At 44.4% G+C, this 23944-nt stretch overlaps 1 protein-coding gene across 1 annotated transcript in view; it reads right to left on the bottom strand.

Annotated features, from left to right (window-relative positions):
• LOC146796679 (uncharacterized) overlaps positions 1–23944 on the bottom strand; it is a 482771-nt gene that overhangs the window by 166865 nt on the left and 291962 nt on the right. The window contains exons 96-98 of the mRNA XM_085631367.1: positions 17596–17795; positions 13937–14028; positions 94–218 (exon numbers count right to left, since the gene is read on the bottom strand). Of these exons, the coding sequence (XP_085487493.1) occupies positions 94–218; positions 13937–14028; positions 17596–17795 (417 nt within the window). The remainder of the gene's footprint in view (positions 1–93; positions 219–13936; positions 14029–17595; positions 17796–23944) is intronic.

Raw genomic sequence — 23944 nt, 5'->3', positions numbered from 1 at the left:
AGAGGGAAGTGTTGAAATCTGCAAAGCAGCTGACTCATTCACTCTGAATGGAGACCTAAAGTACAAAATGTAGTTTCTACAGAGGATGGGTACCTGCTCATTAGTAGCAAAGGACTGAAGATCTGCTGCAGTAGTGTGCTCCATAAAGCTCCCGAAATAGTTGCTGAACCAAGCTGTAGCGTTCACTTCACTTGCATTGTAACATCTTGGCTTCGTGCCTGTAAACAAACAAAAAATTTGAAAATATAAAATGTTCACTAGGAAGAGCTACAACTAACTTTAGCTAGAACTTATGGGTCAGATCAGATTTCAATTTTAACTGTAACTAAAACATATGATCCCTCAGTTCCTCATAATAGAGTGATATTTTCACTGGAAGAACAGCAGGTTGCTTGAGTACCTCTTAGGCGTAGAAGGATGCATAGCTTTAGGGCTTTGAAAATATGTTGTGTGGTGTTGAGACCTGGTGGAACTGCATGCGGTGAATATTGTATGCTTGGTACCTGGGTCTTCTCTTAAGCACTCTGGGTTTGCATCATGCTTTATTTACTTAGGACTGCAGCTGTACACTGTTTTATGTACATTGAGACTAAGAAACTTGTACTTTCTCTGTCCCAGTATTTAGTAAGCCTGAGCCTAATCTCTCTCTTAACAAGTGTGATTCTACTGAATGGATTCTGTTGATGCTATGGAGTCAGTTTTGGTTGCTCGTATGAGGGTCCACTCTAAGGGCCCCATTACGATGCGGTTAGGAAAGCATTCCCACCTAGGGCCTGATTATGATGCGGTTAGGATGGGCTCCCAACGCTATTTGCTCCTTCCAAATTAGATCTGGAACGTGTCTTCCCGATCGAGGGCGAGAGTACGATGCGGTTAGGAACATAGGCTCCCCTAGAAGTCAATGGGAGTCCAACCAAATCGTATATGGAAGCACCCGGATGCATCATACTCGGTTGGTCGGACTCTCCCGATCCATGTCAGTCAGAAACCATTTCCAAACCAATTCGATCGGTAAGATTTCCTAACTGCATCGTAATCAGGCCCTTAGTCTACCTTTTAGGTACCCATGTGGATTGTGTTGAGATGATATCATTCTCTCAGTTGTGAACTGGTTTGGTGCAGGTGGGATTTTTATGGTAAGGCCTTACTTACCTCTAAGGTCCACCTTGTCGATCATACACTTAAGGGGCCAGTTTAAAGGCGAGAAGGCAAATATTGCAGTAGGCATCAGTGGATGAACCAATTGTATTATTCTTATGAAATCCATTTGTGACAGGACGTTTGTCAGGATGTGTGAAACTGTGTATCTTTTTGTGAACATTTGTGAAATTCCATACTAATATTGCAAAATGATGCTTTTAGAGCAAAAAGTGGTTTTCAGGTATCTTGCACAACATTTTTGCCAGATACCAGAGGAGACTGGTTTGAGCAAAAAATATCTCTCAGTGAGGTATTTTCTGTGTAAAACAAGCCTTGTTGGGCAGAAAATGATGCTACATTGCCTAGTGTGAAATTCCTCAAAATTTTGCCGAAAGCAAAATTTGGAAATTTAGCAGATTTTGTCAGCATATTTAATATTTCTCCACGCCCAGACATTATGGCCCGTTTTGTCCAATTCTTCTGTCTGTATGACTTTGGGGGTATTTAGTGCGCTTATAAAGCAAAGAATGAAAGGGATAGGAGCACAGTAAATCCTCAGGTAAATCTGATTTATTGTTATCAAAGTTAGGCTTTATAAACAAACCTTATAACTATCAGGTGTAAAAAAACTTACAAAAATAACAGTTATCATTTCTCACAAATGAAATTTTTAGACAATGCATAGACATATGTATTCATTATTAACTCCAAGTATCGGCTACATTCATTGCAAAATTAACTTACATCCTTCCCTACACTGGTAGTGCCAGACATAGCTTTCACAAGGAGTCCATCCCAACTTTTTAGTAATATATGTTACTTTTTACAAAGCCATTGATCCATCACATATAAGCCTCGCAACATCCAACGGGCCCCAGGCCCAGCTCTCCCTGTGCTGCCACATCGCTCTTGCTCCTGTCTTCTCCTTGCTTTTTCCATGCTTTCTTGTGCCTTCTCCTTGCTTTTCCCTCGTTTTCACTGCTTTCTTGTTTTTTCCAGTTTTCTGGGTGACTTCTCCTTACTTCTCCTTAGTGTTCACTGCTTTCTCTTGCTTTTTACTCTGTTTTTAAAATTCCTTCTCCTAGCTTTTCCCTCATTTTCACTGCTTTCTCCTAGCTTTTCCCAGTTTTTTGAGTGCCTTCTCCTTGCTTTTCCCTCGTTTTCATGGTCTCCCTACTTTTTGCCCTGTTTTTGAGTGCCTTCTCCTTGCTTTCCCTTCATTTTCATTGCTTTCTCCTTGTTTTACCCCTGTTCTTTAAGTGCCTTCTCCCTACTTTTCCCCTTTTCATTGCTTTCTCCCTGTTTGTCTCCTCATTGCCGCTCCTGCCTGCCACATTTTTCCCGCCTCCACCTAGCCCCACCTGTAGGAAAGTTCCCCTTTTTGACAGGGTCACCCCCCCTTTTTGCCAGGTATTCAATGTAACTTTGACTGGAAGTGCACTGGGTTCCTGCTAACCAGGTCCCCAGTGTCAGATCGCTTTCCCAAAAACTGCAGGGTCCCTAAGGGCAGCAGCGTGTATTGTCACCCTAAGGGAGCACTCACCAAACACATGCAGTCTGCCACTGCAGGCTGAGTGGCTTTGAGCAGACAAAAGTGAAAATATGGCATGGCACACATCCATGTGTGCCATGCCTACCGACTCTGCATGCAGTATAGGCAAGTCACCCCTACAGCAGGCCTTACAACCCTAAGTCAGGGTACACTATACTACATGTGTGGACATACCTGCATGAGTCAGTACAAGTAATCAGGGAAGCCATTTTAAGTACATTTACTGGACACTGGTGTAAACGAGTTTCCCAGCTACACGATGGCTTCACTTAAAATAGAGATGTTTAGTATCATCATCTCGTACTACTAAGCCCACACTTATTCCAGTGATGGATTTATTAATGCATGCACCCAGAGGAAACCTTAGAGGTGCTCCCTGAAAACCTAACAACTACTACTGTGCTAGCTGACTGGTCTTAGCCAGCTTGCCGCCGAAGACAGGTTTCTGAGCCCCAGGAGTGAGGGCATTTGCTATCAGGAGGTCAGGAACAAAGCCCGCTGAGACAGAGGGTGTTTACACCCCCTCCCACAGGATGACCTGTGAGTTAGCATTCCAGGGCCGGAGGGTTCGAAGAGCCACTGCCTCTGTGGTATGCAAACTAGTGGGTGCTACAATTAGCTCGACCTGATAACATTTTACTCAATTGCGAGTGAGTTTTCGAGGCCTGCACCTGGACAAAGCAGAAAGTTAGTAGTCAGAGGGGCGTGTTCACCTTCAGGCCAGTTTCACCCATGAGGTGGGCTTCCTGAAGTGAAGGCGAAATTTCAGAGTCTGCCATCTTTTTGATGGCAAACTCAGGATCTCTGGGACAGGGTTAATCCTGCTTCCCACAGGAAGTGGTCCTATATGGGCCATAGTAACCCTAGGGGTAAGATGCTCCTTGGCTACTATCCTAACACCCATACATCTATATTTAGGGGAGCCCCTGGCACCAGAAAATCAGACACCGTCGACCTGAAAGAAGAAGACAGACGTGAAGAGTCGCAAGAAAAGAAGACCCAGCAACTGACTTGGCGCCAACCATGCTGACTTCGATAATTCGACGACTTGTCCCGCAGCTTCTGTGTCTCCAATGCCTGGGAGACCTGCTAGCACTTCACCCAAGAACCAAGAACTCCAGTGGAGCAGCAGAGCTGCTTCCCTGCGTCCTGGAGGCACCACAAGAAACCTGTGAGGACTACGGACCACCAAAACTACACACCTCAAAGCACCACTGCACCGAGCCTCCTAGCCTTAGCTGAAGTGGGCCAAAAGTGCCAGTGTGGTTCCCCTGACTCTCCAGAGGTGAAGACCACCTTGGGCTTGCCCTCTGTGGACTTCCTGCCGCCGACTGCAGCCTCTGTATGCAGGCCTTCCCAACCACAAGTGTTTCCGGTGAGGGTGGGGAAATGTAAACACCGGAATATGGATGAAGGGAGGTAAGTACACATTTAAATAAATAAAACGAATTTTGCTGCGCGCGCTGCATCGCATTTTGCGATGCAGTGCGCGCAAAGGAATTCGTTTTCTTTATTTAAATGTGTACTTACCTCCCTTCATCCATATTCCGGTGTTTACATTTCCCCACCCTGCCCCTCCCCCGCCCCGCCTCACTGCCCCACCGAACTCCCTCCACGGACCGCTACTGAATACATGCATCTTTTAGGGTTTGGCACTTCGCTCGTACCTCACGCAGTCTGTCTAAAGTGCAGAGGGTGGGGAGTACCTATAGAACACGCATTTCTTTTTTAATTTCAACATGTTTTTTTTTTTTATACAAGAATACCTTAGCAATTCTGTTACAGGGTTAGCATAGGTTGTCCCAGGCGCAGTTTATACATCAGTGTCCTGAGACAATGTGTCACGTTTGTTTAGCTAACCCCCATATCGATAATTAGAGAAAAAGAAAGAAAGGCAGGCAGAAAAAGGCAAAAGAAGGGGGAAAGAGGAGGTAGGAGACAGGCAAGGAGAGTTTAATTTCTTATCAATTACATCTGACATTCTGTGGAGATGTTGGCACACCTGCAGACCGGTGTTGGTAGACCTCCCCTCTTGTGGCGGCCCAGAGGAGGCGACATTGGTTGAAACCAGTTAAGTACAATTGTCTCGGTGGTGCGACCATAGGGGGTACCAGGTTGTGTATCGCCGGTATATCTTATTTTCATGGAGGTTCGTAAGAGTCTAGGTACGTGTCTAGAGAGTTCCACATCCTTCTGGATGCCGGTTTCCAGGGAGAGTTCTGTAGTGCGATGTTGTCAGCTCCTCTGAGATGCATTTTAAAGTAATTTTGGCTGAGCTCGCCTGGAAGTGTGAAAATTCATCTGCCGATTTTGGGTGACGTATAAAGTGACATCACGGCAGTTGGGAGTGCCCCATGAATATGTGCCAATTTCTGCTTGTGCAATCCGTGTACCTCTGGATACTCATGTTACTGGTGCCTAGAAATGTGCCAGTATGTACTTGTGAAACATACGTACCTGTATATAGTACTACACTGATTCCCTATAGATGTGCTAGTGTGCACGTTTGAAATAGAGTCTGAGAGGGGAATATAACACCCGAGACATCTGGTCATTATATACATAATGACCAGATGTATCTTTGGATAGTATTATAACGCGCTTGCACAACCTAGTACCTATCCATGCGCTAATGTATATTTTTGAAATACGAGTACCTGTAGATTGAATTAATGTCGCACTTGTACAACCAGTTTGATATAGCTGTTTATGTGTTTACTTGTTGAATAGATTTACCCCATAGATAGTGAACTATCACACATTTTCGACCGAGGCTTGCGGGCATGGTTGACCCACTAGAGATAGCAGGATCACACTTTATTCCAGGTGGTCCATCTAGACATACACACACATACTTAAGGAATACACGAACCACTGCCTGGTGTAACGTCACACATACTAAGAGGTCTTCTTGAGTAACTTGTACCCCTGTGTTGTGTATTACCATATTTATTGTACGTGGGCCGTATAGATGTGCAGAGGTATACCTGTGGAACACATACGCCTCTGCGTAGTGTGTTACATTTATTGTAGGTGGGCGACATAGATGTGCAAGTGTATACCCCTGGAACACAAGCAGGTCTGTGTAGTGTTACCACATTTATTGTAAGCGGCCATATAGATGTGCAGTTGTATAACCATGGAACACACGCACCTGTCGTAATGTGTTACCACATTTATTATAGGTGGGTCATATAGATGCTCAGGTGTATACCTGTGATACACATGCTCCACTGCGTAGTGTTACCACAATTATTGTGGGTGGGTCATCTAGATCTTCAGGTGTATACCTGTAGAACACATGCACCTCTGTGTAGTGTGTTACTACATTTATTGTAGGTCAGTCATGTAGATGTACAGGTGTATACACCTGGAACCCATGCAGTTCTGTCTTATGTTACCACATTTATTGTAGGTGGGCCATATAGACGTGCTGGCGTATACCCGTGGAACACATGCACTTCTGTCTTGTATGTTATCCACTTTTATTGTAGGTTGACCATGTAGATGTTCAAGTATATTCTTGTGAAAGACATGCACCTTTGTGTTGTGTGTTACCACATTTATTGTAGGTGGCCATATAGATGTGCAGGTGTATACCCCTGGGACACATGCACCTCTGCGTAGTGTGTTACCCCATTTATTGTAGGTGGGTCATATAGATGTACAGGTGTATAACCCTGGAACACATGCACCTCTCTGTAGTGTGTTAGCACATTTATTGTAGGTGGTTATATAGATGTGCAGGTGTATATCCCTGGGACACATGTGTAGGAGAGTAGGGTCTGCTTTCTATGTTCACCCCCACTTTTTGCTTTTTGCTTTACTGGTTTTCGACTTAGATGTGGCTGTGGGCCTGCTAATCAGACCCACAGCCCTGCTGTTCTCTCTCTAAATTAATACTATGTACTTTAGGTGCATAACCCAATTGGATAGGATCACCTTATTGGCCCCTGTACAGTGTACCTTAGGTACCCAGGGCATAGGTGTACCCTAGGCCTACCAGGGGCTGCAGCATGTATTATGCCACCCCTGGCCTGGCCTTCCATTATGACACAACTGGCTGATCACTCAGCTGGGGCCAGGTCGTGTAATCACCCCTTGCTTAGGTGTAGTAGTCCTATACCTACCTTATGTATAGACACATGTGTACCTATCAGCCACTCCTATGGCAGGCCTTAACAATCCTGGAGGCAGAGTGCTTGGTAACATGTGAGATGGTGCTCTAGCATGAGCTGAGCCTGTCTGCAGCTTTCGGAACCATGTCCTTATAGCTGTTCTATGATACAGCCTACCATATACTCTTAAAGTGCCTTATAATCTTAAACGGTTATGGTAACTATGGTTTGGCTTTATCAAAACATGTCGTGTAAGGTGTCTAACACTTTGGAATAATACCCCCATCCCATTTCTGGAGATGAGGATATTATCCCTTCCTTCTAGAGGGAGAAGACATGTTGCAACCTACTTACCCTGTTAAAGTTAACCAGAGCCCCAGCATCACAAAATGGATGCTGCTGCCACGACACAAGTCTGACCTCCTGCTGCTGGGAGTGATCCCGGCACGGGAGGCTTGGACAATAGGTTTCCTGCCTTGGTAGGTGCGAGCACCACCCCAGACAGGCCTTCGTGTATTGGGTCAGGGAGGGTTGAAAGAAACGAGACACTGCCTGGGGCACACAAGGTGTCCCATGCATAGTCCAGTTCAAACCGGTGCTGGGGCACTCCAGCCCAAGTCCTGGCGCGAAACTGGACAAAGGGAAGGGGGTGTAACCACCCCCCTCCCAGGTCCCACCCATAAGGCGTGACCTAGCAGGCAACCCAGCACCCCAGATTAGTATAAGAGTGGTAGCTGGGCCCCAGGAGATTTGATTATCCTGAACCTGCATCTTGAACAGAAACTCTGGACCTTCGACATTCTACGAAAGAAGAAGACTGAAGAATCTCCCTTGTAGCCAAGGAGTGGCTACCCTGTGCAAACAGGCACCATCAAGAGACTTAGCCCTTTGCTTTGCTGAAGTTCTACGAGGGACCGACTGCAGAGCCCGACCAGAGCCTTGACTTCCAGACTTCTCCGACCCTGATCCACATCCACAGCCGAGCTGAGATCCGTGGAGGCGACGAGAGACGTGGGACCGGCTACCTGGGAAAAGTGGCGAGTATCTTCCAGCGCAGCTTCTGAGGCACCCTCGAAGTTGTGCACCGGGGATTGAGAATCTCCAACCCCAAGCACCATCTGCACCGAAGATCAGCCCCTCACACTCCACGAGTCCTGCGTGGGGCCCTTCTGCATTTTCCTGCTTGCCGCGTCTGTCCGGTTGCTTGCCCGTTGGCTAGCGGCCTTTGTGACGACACACCTTTGAACTTCCGCTGCTGGTTTGGCTCCTCCAGACTGGCTCTTGCTCCTCTGCAAAAGAGAAGCACCCCAGACCTTCCTGGTCTGCAACAGAAGCAAGTCCTCCTTTCTTCGTGGGTTTCGCTTGCCAAGGCTTGGTGAGTCCTAGTTCGACTTCGACGCCGCTCATTTACTCATTTACTCACAGTAAATGAAAACTGACTATTCTTTGAATTTAGTGAACCGGACAAAGTAGCGAATGTTATATGTTGTCGATTTATTAACTTTTTATGCAAATTTGTGAGAAAATACTTTTTTGTATTACCTTGTAAAGGAGGGTCAGTTGCGGGTGCTGCACCTATGTTATTTATCCCACCGGTTTATAGGTATATCTAAATTAACCCCAGCGGATTTTACTGGCAATTGTGTATGAATGTGTATTGGGCCCAGGTGAGTATGTGTATAGTGAGTATCCCTAGCTGGTAACCCACTGGATCAGTGGGGGGGCCGCATGCCAACCCTAGCCTTACAGAGATGTAGGCCAATGGCTTCTGATCCTGCCCTCACTGGAGGCCAGGCAGCAGGCCGAGTCTGACGTCATTGGAGCCGAGGCACCAGGCCGAATCTGAACGTCATTGGGAGCCATCCAGCCGACCGAGACTGACGTCATACAGGGCCAGGCGACATGCCATGGCTGTGAACTCCATGGTAGCTGAATATAACATGATATTGTACAGTTAATGTTATTTGACCCTTTCTAGGAATACAATATGTGAACAACCAAAAGAGCTTCAAGAAGCACTCCTTGGAGAGCGATGCTTTGGCTGCACATGAAAAAAAGATCTTGTATTTCAATGTTTGTCTTGTGGCAAGTTTATGCCCAATGTATCCAGGTTGAGTTGGTTATGGTGACAAGCCAACGATCGAGGTTATACACTTGTTTGTTTATTGTGAAAAGTTATTACAAAGATACTAGGCTTGAAATATTTATGGTAAAAAACACGTATCTTAAAGCCAGTAAAAATGTAATGGTGTATTATTATTACAGTGTGCTAAAGCTTGTAGACATCTATTGTGTTAGAGGGACTCTCACAAATGAGTGCAGTAGGCAAGGGGTTTGATGTTGGACCCACCCTCTGACAAAACCAGTGTACAGAAGATATGACGTTTGTCAATCTTAGTTAACCCATCTTAGGTGCGGATGTATGTTGCTTTGCCGACTCTAATATTGCACATATTTGCAAATTTATGATTGGATGATGGTTGCTTTGTGGGAAAGTATGTTCTCAGTGCAGTAGGCCTGAATTGGTTATGGTGACAAACCAATGAGGAAGGATATGTATAGGCCTAGTTGGTTCATTGGTACAAGTTACGTCCGATGCAAAGGCAGTAGGTCTGACATACTCATGGGGAAAGCAGATGTTGAAGCCAATAGGTATTTTAGGATAGATTGTGATTATAGTGTGCTAAAATCTGTGGACAAGTATTATGTAAAATGAGATCGCGGAGTTAACAATAGTAGGCAAGGATTTGGTGTAGGTTATCACCTCTGACGAACCCATTGGGGTTTCTGGAAATCATTGTTAGGCCTTTTTAACCGGGAGTAATATCTTGATTTTGCCGCCTGTAGTTTTGTACAAATTTGAAAATTTATGATTGACTTGTGTTATGGTTGACTTGTGTTTGTGGGAACGCTTATGCTCAGTTCAGTAGGCCCAAATTGGTATGGTGAGAAGCCAACGAGGAAGGCTATTGGCTTGACTGGTTCATTAGGTAAAGCTTTGTCTTTGTTATGTAAGTTTAAAGAAAACCAGCAGACCTTATTGATTCTTTTATGAAAAGCATAGAATGTCTTGGATTACTCTAGTAAGTAAGGGGCTTGGCTGCACTCTTACAAACGTTGGAGATAGAAGATTTTCAGTGTGGCAATCCTTGTTATGTACTCTTAAATGGGTAATCTATTGTTTTGCCAACTTTAATTTTGTTGATGTACAGCTTTATGATGATCTGCTTGAGGCTTTTCTTATGGGAAAGCTTGTACTGAATTCATTAGGTTTCTGTTGGTTATGCTGGTGTCAGATACCACCGGCCTGATTGGTTCATTGTGGAAATGTTTCAAGCTGCACTGGGTCTAATGTTTATTATGCAAAGTTATGAAAAACTCGCTTATTGTGAAAACATATGTTAAAGCCAATAGGTGTTTAAGGTAGATTTTTAATGTACGGTGTTAAAGGCTGTAGATGGATATTGTGTTTTAAAAGAGGAAAACACAGGCCAAAGATTTTGTGTAGGCCACCCCGTTTGACAAACCCTGGAGGTAGAAGATTTGCAATTTGATAGTCCTTCTTCACCCCCAATTACAAGAGGGTATCCAATTTTTGCCATTACTAATTTTGGATACATTGTCAATTTTATGTTGGCCTGGCTGATGGCTGCCTTGTGGGAAAGCTTATGCAACAAACAGTGTCTCAACTGCAAAATATTTACAAACAGGACAAATGAAGGCAATGATATAAATCACAATCAGGAAGGGAAGCAAGGGAAGAGAGACGACAACGTGATATTAGGGTGAAAAAATATATAAATGATCATTTATGTAAGTAGTTAAGGAGCACTACAGTACACATGAATATACAATAACCATGACACACAACGCAAGCACTGTGCGTGCTAGTGAAAAGTGGGCGGCGCAGTGACACAGGGGTGAGGAGAACAGCGTGAACGGCGATAACAGGTTAAGTGGTCAAAAATGCAAATTATATACAGTGTTTATATACAAAATTTCGGATAAACAGATTGATCACAACAGCGCCCGAGTTCTAGGCTGGGTAGTGGATGGCGTTTCAACCTGAATTATTGCAGGTCATCATCAGGACAATGGTCATATGTTTGAGGGTAATGCTCTATAGGAAAAGGAGAGGGAAAATGGATACGCATTTGAGTAGCCTTATTACTACAACCCAACCTGGCCTATGCCCTTTATCACTGGCTTGTCACCATGACAAACTCAGGCCAATTGCATTATGCTTAAGCTTTCACACAAGGCTTTTTTTTACTTGGTGAGCGCGGCGCCCGTTTCACGAACACCGTGCTCTATAATACAATAGGTCTTGCTTTTGCTAAAATTTGACCTATTGGTATTGTAAATGACAATGCCTTTTAATATTATAAAATGCATTGCCATTTACAATGCAAATAGGTCAAAATCTCGCTATTGCGAGACCTATTGCATTGTAAATGCTTGTTTTGGTACTTTGTGCTTACCGTAGGAACGTCAATGATACCGTCGGTCAATTTGTATTGGTTTCAAAGTAAAAAAACACTTGGTATGCACATCGGCCATATTTAGGGAAAATAAAAAGATGTTTTTACACAGAAAACATTGTTGGTTATGAAGAGATCGTGAGGGAAGGTTGGGGAGAGGAGTATGATGGGAAGTGTTGTTTTTTGAGGAAAATTAATTTGTGGATACCAAATTATACTAGAAATATTAATACTGTTGAAGGACAGGGTTTGAATGAAAAAGTACATGCATGTGTAGACAGCAGCTATGCAAAGCTAATGATACCTTTTCTGTGAGGCAATAAAATTCATATTTTCCTGATGTGCATTAAATTAAAACACTAAAACTTTAAACTAAAAAGGGTTTCTATTCCTTTTCTAAGTACACCTGACTGCTAGGAAGTACCTGCATAGTTCTATTAACAGTACGTGTAATTATTCGGGTTTTTTCATTACAACTTTTTATAGCAACGAAATGCCCACCACGTTTAGGTGGCTGCATGTTCTTCTTTATGTTTGTAGCATTTGGATCTGAACCTCTCTTCTTCCACCGATGTTTTAAGAGGTAAATGAATGTAAAGTTGGTTTTGGAAACAATGGGCCTGATTTAGATATCGGTGAACAGGTTACTCCGTCACAACCGTAACGTATATCCCATCTGCCTAAATATAAATCCTATTATATCCTATGGGATTTTTATTTGGCCGGACAGGATATCCGTCACCAAGAGTATAAGAACGGTTGTGGTATATTAATGCTGCACACTGTATAGTCCCTATTTGGACGTCCTCTCTTCCAAGGTCAACCGTTTAGAACACGCCAAAGGTAAAACTCACAAAAATTGTAAGAGAAGGAGCACTGTCACATTATTCTCAATGTCAGTAAGTCAATCAGAATAACTCAACATCTTGCCTTTATTTTGTAAACTAGTTTTTATGAGATTGCTTGATTCAATACCTATGGTTTTCTTTAAGAATTTGCTTTTAGTTGTATGTCCTTTCACTCAGTTACTATTTGTTGGTTTTCCCTGTATAGATTACCTTTTTTAAGGTGTGAACCTAATAGTTTCTGCAGTTGCTGTTATTACTGCCAGCCCATGAGATAAACAGGGTTTGGAGGCGTTTGAAAGTTTCTATTTCGGACCAACTGATTTACTAATACAACTCTCAATCAATCAATCAATCAATCAGGGAATTGTAAGCGTGCTACTCACCCGTGAGGGTCACAAGGCACTGAGGGGGTGGGGTATGCCGCTCCGTTCAGCCGTGAGGCACTCCGTTCAGCTGAAGAGCCAGGTCCAGCTACATCTCATTGTGTATATAACACAATACGTGAGGCTTATTTCAACATTTTTCTGCAAGCGATGAACAGAAGATGCCTTTTTCTTCTTTGCAGATAAGAGTCTCAATACTGGGCTCTCTTTTTAATAGGATAAAGACTACTGTCTTGTGTGACAAAGTATTTTTTTGATAAGTGATAATGATCTCCCACTATGAAGAGTCAACTTTTGGGTACTCATACACTTATGCGGAAGTTTGGATTAACTTATTGAGGTCATATTTGAATGAGAATAATGAAATCCCAAATCTGAGCATTAAATTTCGTATCTAACACTACTCATGTCTTTTTACTAACAAGGGGAAACTTGATACATTTTAGAATATTAATTCATTTATAAGGATCCCATGTGTAAAAGATCTGTATTTAATGTTTAAGGTACATCTGTCTTTTTCTTTCTCTTTTACTTTTCCTGAACATTTTACACATGAAACGTTTTATTTAGTGAAGAGCTATATATTGTTGTATGTTGTCCTAATAGTTATTGACTACATGTATTGTCATATTGTCATGTAGAATGTTTTGTCTTATAACAATGACTTATGTGACTATAATCATGTTGATAATATGTTTTGTAAGTCTTGTGTGTTTTCCAACAACCCTAAAGAAGTCCCTATGTTTGGGATGAAACGCGTTGGCTGTGTCTTCATTTGTCATAATTGTGAAACGACCATTAAAATAAAGAGTATACATTTGAATTGTATGCTTAATTTGTGTTTTTCTCTGATGTTGAGTTATTCGATTGCCTTATCTGACATTGAGAATAATGTGATTTGAACGATAAGGTTTCCTTGATTAATTAAATGAAAAAACAGTGCTCCTTCTCTTATATTTTTTGTGGGATATCCGTCACCATTGTGACGGAGTAACCCGTCCGCCGGGATCTAAATCAGGCCCCTTATCTCCCAATCTGAGGTGTTGCACAATTGTGATGTGATTTAGGTGAACGGAGAGTGGACAAGGAGAGACAATGGAGAGTAACAACTGATGGCGTGTTCTGCCGTTTGATGGTTTGTTATGTATGCTTAGCATGTATGTTTTCTGGTTAGGCAATGCGGTGAAAGTTGTTTGAAATCACTTTGTAGTGTTGTTGCTGTACCAACAGCAATATGAAAAGCTCACTACAAAAGAGAAATATTTACTAAAAGAGGAGGCATAGTTTTCTTAGATGAAGACCTGGTAAGCGAGAAGTACAATGTTTTTTACACTTTTAATTTTCGTTTATAGAGCTTGGGTAATCAAAATGAGGAGAAATACGACAGAAAACTACATTTAAGATCTATCATTACCTGGCTGCAGAAGAATGACCTTGATGACATTGTAAATTCCTTGCTGAGTGTCGACTGTATACTTGTCATAAAATCCTGTTAAAGTCTTGACTCTGGGTGTGAGACAAAAAGGGGTTAACATGGTCACGTACATCATAGATTTCACTGCTGTAAAAATCTGAGGTCCCACACAAATATTATAACAGACACCTATAGAATTTGAATTTATGGCAGCGGTATGGCTGGAGAAAGACTACGACAGTGGCACTATTTTTACATCAGGAAATATTTCCAAAAAGCTAAGGCCAGACCAAATTATAGAAATACAACTGGGTGAGTGTGTGAACATACGTTTGTGGGAAACAGGGCAGATATAGTATAAAGCAAACTACACCACCTGTTTCCACACTCTTACCCCATAACCATACCAAGAAGCACACTACACCACCTGTTTCCAATCTCTTACCTCATAACCATGCCATGAAGCACACTACACCACCCGTTTCCAATCTCTTACCTCATAACCATACCATGAAGCACACTACACCACCTGTTTCCAATCTCTTACCTCATAACCAAACATTGAAGCACACTACACCAACTGTTTCCAATCTCTTACCTCATAACCATACCATGAAGCACACTACACCAACTGTTTCCAATCTCTTACCTCATAACCATACCATGAAGCACACTACACCACCTGTTTCCAATCTCTTACCTCATAACCATGCCATGAAGCACACTACACCACCCGTTTCCAATCTCTTACCTCATAACCATACCGTGAAGCACACTACACCCCCTGTTTCCAATCTCTTACCTCATAACCATACCATGAAACACACTACACCACCTGTTTTCACACTCTTACCCCATAACCATACCATGAAGCACACTACACCACCTGTTTCCAATCTCTTACCTCATAACCATGCCATGAAGCACACTACACCACCCGTTTCCAATCTCTTACCTCATAACCATACCATGAAACACACTACACCACCTGTTTTCACACTCTTACCCCATAACCATACCAAGAAGCACACTACACCACCTGTTTCCAATCTCTTACCTCATAACCAAACATTGAAGAACACTACACCAACTGTTTCCAATCTCTTACCTCATAACCATACCATGAAGCACACTACACCACCTGTTTCCAATCTCTTACCTCATAACCATACCATGAAGCACACTACACCACCTGTTTCCAATCTCTTACCTCATAACCATACCATGAAGCACACTACACCACCTGTTTCCAATCTCTTACCTCATAACCATACCATGAAGCACACTCACCAGCTGTTTCCACACGCTTACCTCATAACCATACCATGAAGCACACTACTCCAACTGTTTCCAATCTCTTACCTCATAACCATACCGTGAAGCACACTACACCACCTGTTTCCACACGCTTACCCCTTAACCATACCATGAAGCACACTACACCAACTGTTTCCAATCTCTTACCTCATAACCAAACTTTGAAGCACACTACACCAACTGTTTCCAATCTCTTACCTCATAACCATACCATGAAGCACACTGACCACCTGTTTCCAATCTCTTACCTCATAACCATACCATGAAGCACACTACACCTCCTGTTTCCACAATCTTACCCCATAACCATACTATGAAGCACTCTACACCACCTTTTTCCAGACGGTTACCCACTAACCATACAGTGAAGCACACTTACCACTTGTTTCCACACGCTTACCCACTAACCATGAATATGACTCATTACATCGCATACCAATACCTCGCGTGCCATTACAACGCTGGTATTACTACGCGATGTCAATGACAACGACATACCATTACATCACAAACTTTTACCACGACTATACCTTTACCACGCATGCCATTACAACGCAAAGCGATGCGTAGTAAAGGTATACTCATGGTAAAGGTTTGAAAGGTAAGTGACTCTCCCCCGACACTACCCTAAACCCTAAAACACTACCCTACACTAAACAAACGCCACAACACTACCCTAAACCCTAAAACACTACCCCCAGCACGACCATGCCCCGACCCCCAGTCCGGTCCCTACACTCGAACACTACCCTGCACGACCCCCGACACTACAATAAACCCTAAAACATTACCCTAAACTACACAAACACCACAACACTACCCTAAACCCTAAAACACTACCCCCAGCGCGACCCTCCCCTGCCCACAGTCCGGTCCCTACACTCAAACACTACCCTGCACAACCCCTGACACTACCCTAAACCCTAAAACACTACCCTACACAAACACCACAACACTACCCTAAACCCTAAAACACTACCCCCAGCACGACCCTCCCCCTACCCCCAGTCCGGTCCCTACACTCAAACACTATCCTGCACAACCCCCCGACACTACCCTAAACCCTAAAACACTACCCTATATTACACAAACACCACAGCACTACCCTAAGCCCTAAAACACTACCCCCAGCTCGACCCTCCCCCTACATCGAGTCCGGTCCCTACACTGAAACACTGCCCTGCACGACCCCCCGACACTACCCTAAACCCTAAAAAAGTAACCCCCACCCCAGGCCCAATCCCCCTTATCTGTCTCTCCTCGTGGTTCCTCAATTCTGCTTCCAGCGTCGTCTGAGGGGCGGTGCATGGTACACGTCGTTGGGAGGAAACGGAAGAGCCTCAGTTTCCTCACAACGATGTGGATAGCTATTACATCGCATGCGTTGTAAAATGGTTATGCATTGTTACATTGCATGTGTTGTAACGCATGCAATATAATGACTTGCTGTGAAAGAGCTGAGTTGTAATGGCTGTTCATCACTAACCATACCATGAAGCACACTCACCACCTGTTTCCACACGGTTACCCACTAACCATACCATAAAGCACACTACACCACCTAGTACCACAAGATGACCCCATAACCATACTATGAAGCACACTACATCACCAGCTTCTCATCTTTATCCCGGATCCAAGTCCACTCTCCATTGCTAACTACCACCCATAGCTCCAGTGTTCCAGGCTCATCAGCAGCTACCTTGATCAAGTTCACTGCCTAAGTCTTATCCCCGCTTCAGCTCCCCGGCACGCCGGCCGAGAGTGCTGCCACTACCAAAGGCAAGAATGCAGCAATCTGACACATAAACAGCTATGGTTGGGGGGATGAGACATAACCAGAGCAATGTTATACGACTGATCATCATCTGTTGAAGGCCACCTCACTCACAAGTCCACACATTTGGCCTTTGCTCCAGCAATGTTTCACAGATAGCAGAGAAGGCCACCGAATATTAGATTATAGCATCAAACACAGGAACCCAGCCCAGTCTTTGAATGCTGCATTTAAGCCCATCCAAGGAAGGGTTTGTAGAATGAATAACGAGAACCAGATGTTCATATTAAGGTTAGTTTACAGAGTGCTCAACAGTGCCAGCAATGGAGGCAGAAAATGAAGCCATACAGAGAAAAAAACCTTAAACCAAAATGATAGCAGACACTACACACTTTTCTGAAACGTGGACTTGTTTGTGTAATGTGAGCCGGAGGAAGCCCAGAGGGTGTGGCTACTCTCCTTGCCTCACACTTGTCATCTTCTCTGCTCTCTTCCTTGTCCTCATTTTCTGTAGTCCAGTGCAAACTCAAAAGTAGTCTTGGGATATCCAAGCAACAATACTTACAGCTTGCGCAGTACCAGGCAGCTTGTAGTGAGGATGTTAGAATCATTGAAGAGATGCGCAGTGAGGAAAGGCAGGTACGGTGGTAGCACATCATTCAGCCATTCATCCAAATCCGTAGCGCTCAGGGAGTTCACAGCATTCGTAAAGGCAGGCCAAGCGGCAACCAGGATGCTTGTGAGGTTTTCATTAGTCAGACCCTCCTAGTGACAGACACAAATAATCATTACAGAGGGCTTGAAAAAACAGTCGGGTCACAAAACAGTCTTCACTGTGAGTTTCCCTCAGCATTATTACAGTCAATACCTTTCATTAGCCCTGGTGAGCTCGTGTTAGAAACCACCCATTTTATTTCCATAGTGAAAGGCAAGGCCAGATGTATATTGTAACGCATAGAATCCTGCTTGACTGTGACAATCAAGAAGCACAGTGAGGTGCAGGGACCCTGGAATGGACTGGGAAGCGCTGCATAGACACAGTTTGCATACCATTGATACCAGGTACAGTAGGACAAAATAAGACAAAGCTGCTTTTAAAACAAAAAGCAGTAAGTAGTCTGGCTTGTTTATGGACATGCCCGAACCCCTCTTGTTCAAATTAAGCTTAGATTACACTTTGTGTCAATGTACCTCCTCCTCGCACGCTAGCGTGTGTTCTTAAAGGGCTGTCCCACTGGCCTCTCTGTTTCCTCTCTCTTCAGCAAAGTCTGAAAGGCGTAGCTTGTACAGAGCTTCAGAAACAACAAGAACTGGCAGGGCCAGTAGGTCTGTCTCTAATGTGTTCATGCAGAGGCATGAACAAGTGCTGTGTGCATGCATCAGCGCATTCTAGCTAGGCCTATTGGCTTTGCCAGTGCTAGGTGTTTCAGAGTAAGTGTGTGCAAAACTGCAGTACCAAAAGCTCACAAGCTGTCATTGAATGTGGAGTGCGAGACACGCAAGTCTGCAGTACAGCAGGCCGCCGCAAGGCGTCCCCTTGCTGGTAAGCATCAAGGGACAAGATGTCCCGTATGTCGAGAGGCACCTTCTTCCACTTTTGATCAACAGTGCACTCTGGGACTTGTAGTTTCACTTTTTCAATTAGAAACTTAAATTTAAAAATACTGATATCCAGAGAGATGGTGGCGAAATTAAAAATTCCACTCAGAGCTGGCTGCATGTGTCAGACACCTATTCACTTGACAGCTAAATAGTCACTCACTTGCTGTTGTCAGCGTGTTTGATATCCTGGTCCTGCACTGGCGCCTATGTGCTTCTGCAGAAGCCTGCTCCCTGCACCACCTCTGCTCTGATGTGCCACCCCTTTTGTATGTGATCGCGCTGCCAGGGCTGGAGACAGCCTTGCACTATGCGCTGCCATCTCATGCGAGAACCACAACACACCACCACAAGGGTATAGTAACAGACGATGGCATGCATGCCGAGTCCCCTTTGGGCATTTCTATTATACAGTAAGGCCTTTTGCGCGCTGTGACTCTGGATACATGGCAAACACTGACTTTTTAGGAAGGATAGATTGTGGATGGCTTATACTCACGATCGGGTACTTCAGTAACAAGCATTGGCAAATGCACTAGGTCAGCTTTTTTTTTTAACCAAATCATGATTGACAAGTTTGCGTGTGCTGTAGTGGGTGAATGAGTGAATGTACAAATAATTATTACCTAAAAGTGCATGGGTGAATAGTTGAGTGCATGGATGAATAATTTCATGAGTGAGTGAATGGCTGGAGCAATTAGCAATTAGCAAGTGCATCAATGGATGCAGACAGTATACACCACAATATGGTGGTGTTCCGTGGTATGCAGTGGTAATGCTGTGCTTTGGAAAAAAAGTAATTCTGGGTGGAATGAGTGACACAGTGAGGTCGTAGTGTATTTGCTAGGGTGTGGTTGTGTGATGTTAGCTCATGATAGGGAGTATTTTCAGATGGTAACGTAAGGGTGGGGATGGTAGTAATGTACTGGTATGTGACAGCATTAGTAGGTTTGAGGGTTGTGTCATTTTGGGAAGTATTTTAGGAGTGGAATGGGGGTTGCATTGGCAAATGTGAAAGGGTGAGTCAAGTAATTTCCTCCATGTCTGTCATTAAGGGTATTTTTTCGGATGCACTACAGGCCTAAATTATGGCATTTTGGAGTAGGGCAGTACTCTAAGGCACCTTGCTGCAGTGCCCTACGCCAAAGTGAAAGGGCAGGAATCCCCTATATTCAAGCCATATGGTGCATTCTTGTCCTTTCTGGCTACGCTGGCATCATTTTGGCAGCCTAGTGCCAACATAGGCACGTTTGCACCATGGTGCAAGGGTGCCACCGTTGCAGGCCGGATTGATTTTGTGCAGTAATGGACACCTTCCTGCACAAAAACAATTCTACAAGGCAGTTTCCGCAGCACACATGGGAAAAGGAAAAAAATTAGGAGAAATATACATATTTCTACTTGTTACGGTAGGCATATGGATTTGACACTTCCCAGGTTCATATCCTTTTGTAAATCTGGGGAGTGTCAATTCCATGGGTGTTGCCTGAGAAAACCCACCGAATCGCCCATGAAACGCCTCCCGGGCGCCGAGTAAGGCAACGCAGTGATTTGCCCTGCATGCCATGACCTTAATCACAGGGTGGCTTTGCGTGGCTTTAAAAATCTTTATGGGAAACCTGTGTTACTCTATTTCGATGTCATTTTATTTTTTGCTGCCTGTGCTCCCCGCCTCACCTAAAGCACTGCTTCTTGGGCGTCTGTTCCCTCTAACCCTCACTGGCACGCTTCAGCTGTCCATTGTGGTGCAAGGAGAAGTAGAGGGTAGCTGATTACATGGGTGAATGACAATGATCTGAGTAGGGCTGAGGAACAGCTTTCTATCCTGCACTTCACCTGGTAGATGAAAAGCTCGCTCTTACCGGCCGCAGTGAATACAGAATGGATTCTCTGTTTGCAATAGTCACACCTTCCTGACAAAGTGCGCTCTGTTGTATGATGACATAAGGACTGTCTGTAGCCAAACCGAAAAACCGAGAACTGACAAAACGTTAAAGAAATTAAACATAAATCAATAGAAAAACATAATGGAAATGAAAATGGATACATTTCCAAATACAGGGATACGTGAGACAATATTAAGCCACGCTGTCCATGTCCACTGGAAGGGGTGAGTGATCCATCTGGTGAGCTATGAGAAAAGTACTCAGTGACCTATCAAAATCAGAGTTCAATTGCAAGTTTGTAGGAGCACTGTTGTTCTGCAGCCAAGACGTGTTTTAACTGCACGACTGTTTACAATAAATGCACATTTGATATCATTTTGCATTGTGCTCCACTGTACAATATCGCGCTCTGTGTACAATCATGTCAAAGTTTCTGAGTTTCGGTTCCTGTGTAGATGGAGGTATTGTGGTTAAAAGAAAAAAAAATTGCCCGCCTTTGATTGTAGCTCCTTGAGTCTTACATTATGGGTATCAGCGGCAGTATCCATGGGAGGGGCTACCGCCGAGCCATACAATCTTGCAGTTACTCTCAAAGTTAGACTGGCTAGGCTGGGAGGGCTTCCTTGACCTTTCTTGGACCGAAATTATGGAACTCCCACCCACTAACTTCGCCTAGAAAATCCCATATGATGTTTAGAAATCCGTTGAAGACCTGGCTTTTCTAGTCTCTCTACTCTGTTGCTTCTTCTTTCTCACCTAGCACTGTGAAGCCAGGAGGGGTAGCCATGCGCTTTATAAATCTGAATAGATGGATACAAAGAATGGCCCAGGGAGTCCAGACCTCTAATACCCGAATATGAACTAAAAACAATGGATCCGTTTTGCTGAGTCTGTATATGCACTGATAAAACCACAGTGGGATGGGGAGAAGGGCAACAGAGGGACTTTCCAGGCCACCCAATTCAAAGTATTGAGCTTCAAAGTATGCAGAGTTAGCCTGGATGGGAGAATGTAATATGGCAGAGCTGCTCAAGGGCCTGTATTTATCTGTCAGCCTTTTTGGAAGAGTATTTCTGCCTTTTCGACAAACAGCACATTCCATTCCTGGATTTGTTGTTTCACTTTGACAGTTATAAGTGGTCTGCGACACATGACCTAAAGCCACCGAGCAGCTAGGGGAGGAATCCCACACCTACATATTTTTTTATTCTTAGTATTGCATGATGGAATGAGTTTTGTGGGAAGCAGCACCGACCAACTACAGTTTAGTTACGCTGTAGGTGGACTACCATCATATGCAGTTGGTGAGGTGGATGGTTTCAAGGACCCCAATATCACTAACCTGGACACTTGCTCACCTGCGGAGGAAACACTGCTGCCACGTCGTGTCAGCGTTGCTGTTGCTGTTTTCGGGCCCCTTCTCGCTGTTTGTCTCCCCCGCCCGCCGCCACCACACCTTGAGGCCGAGAGCGGGGGGAGACTACAGCCCCCAAGCACCCCTGCGGCCGCTGACGCCGCCAACGCGCCCGGAGGCGCTTTAAAGATCGCGGCTCCCTCGGGGGAGCGGGGGAACTTACGGACCTGGACACTTGCTCACCTGCGGAGGAAACACTGCTGTCACGTCGTGTCAGCGTTGCTGTTGCTGTTTTCGGGCCCCTTCTCGCTGTTTGTCTCCCCCGCCCGCCGCCACCACACCTTGCGGCCGAGAGCGGGGAGAGACTACAGCCACCAAGCACCCCTGCGGCCGCTGACGCCGCCAACGCGCCCGGAGGCGCTTTAAAGATTGCGGCTCCCTCCGCGTCGCGGGACGCGCGCGGGTGGCGCCGGGCTAAGCCCGGGCAAAGGGCGGGCCGTCTGTGGCCGTCAGGGGCCAGAGGAGGCCGGGCCGGGCCACCCCCTTTATATTTTGTGATAAGACCACTTTCGCAAGGTACAGTGACATTTACATTTGTTGGGACTATTAGTGTTGCCGCTGCAAGTTGTGGATTGAAGTTTGTTGCACAACATTGTGCACTACATACCCTATCGTCCCAGGAATATTGGTGAATCACAGACTTGTGTTGATATACAATCCTTACTAATTTGTGTTTTAAATAAGGGTTGTGTCGTGGTCTATTCTTGTTTATTTTTTAGCGTACGTAATGTTTAAATAACTGAAACCATTTCATAGTAAGTGCTATTTTAACTTCAACGGGCTGTTTTTGTTTGTCATATATTTTATTTATTGTATTCTCAGGCGACATGTCCAAGCCAACTGGGACCCCCCGCCCCACTGTATCGACACTTGATAATTACTTGGTCAAAGTTGTAGACAAGATCAACAAGGAACGGAGACTATCTCTGGGTCTAGCTAGTAACGATAGACCGGAGACAACGAGCCAATCAGTTCCTGCTGAGATCTGCCCTTTTGATGATATCCAAGTCTTGGCCCCTATAGTCTCTCCAGTGAGGGAGGGTAATTGTGTTATTGAGCCAACTCAGGTCTCTCCGCTAGAAGCTGATGTCGCAGGGGTATCTGATACTCTTAGGTCTTCCAACGATATCGTTGTTGTGACCCCCGTGGTCCCTAATATACATAGGGTGTTAAGATCAGGGTCACATCTTAACAGACCGTTTTTTTCTAAAAAAGGGGACCGCAAAAGAAAAAAGAACATTGTTTCTGTCTCCAATACAGGCCCCTCTGAACATATTTGTTCTAATAATGAGGTTCATTCTACCCATTTGACATTAGCTCCCGACCAGCTCGAGCTGCTAATTGGTATGATTGACAGTAAGTTAAATAATATTATCATACCTCTTTTAGATAAACTCGAGGTTTTATCTAGGGAAGTGAGCAGATTAGGCGAATTGGTACAATCCGGTTTAAACTCTAACAATAGCCCCCAATTGCCCGCTGTGGCAAACGGGAATGTAGGCTTGACCGGTAAAAGTATGCAACCCCCTAATAAGCAATTTAGTAGTGGCCAGCTATGCGCGGGCACTAATACTTCCACACAGTCAAAGAGTAGGATTATTCCCGCTACTGAACGACAAGGTTGTGTTGGAAATGTAACACGATCAGTTTTGGGGAGTGAACTTAGTGTTATCCCAGCTATACCTGCCCGTCCTATTGGTATCACCCCAAATGTAGATACACATGCCCCGGGAAGTATGACAAGGACATCTGGAAGGGGGATTCTTAATAATCAAAGCCTCTCGCAACCAAATTTGCCCCCTGATTGCGCACCATATGTGGCAGTCATGACTAATGTACCACCCATCAGAGAGGACAGGCCCTACCACTCTGTGGAATCACATGATTCCCTTAAGAACAAAACTGTGGCATGGCTTAACCGCGAATGTGGTTTTCCGGTGGCTATGGCGGATCAGATTTTGGCTACTACTAGAACTAACAGGATCGGAATGTCCCCTAAAAACATTCCTGGGGAT

The sequence above is a fragment of the Triturus cristatus genome, chromosome 10 (assembly GCF_964204655.1).
Source record: "Triturus cristatus chromosome 10, aTriCri1.1, whole genome shotgun sequence".
Classification (NCBI taxonomy): domain Eukaryota; kingdom Metazoa; phylum Chordata; class Amphibia; order Caudata; family Salamandridae; genus Triturus; species Triturus cristatus.
The sequence above is the reverse complement of the archived record's forward strand: the minus strand, read 5'-3'. Positions and strand labels throughout refer to the sequence as shown.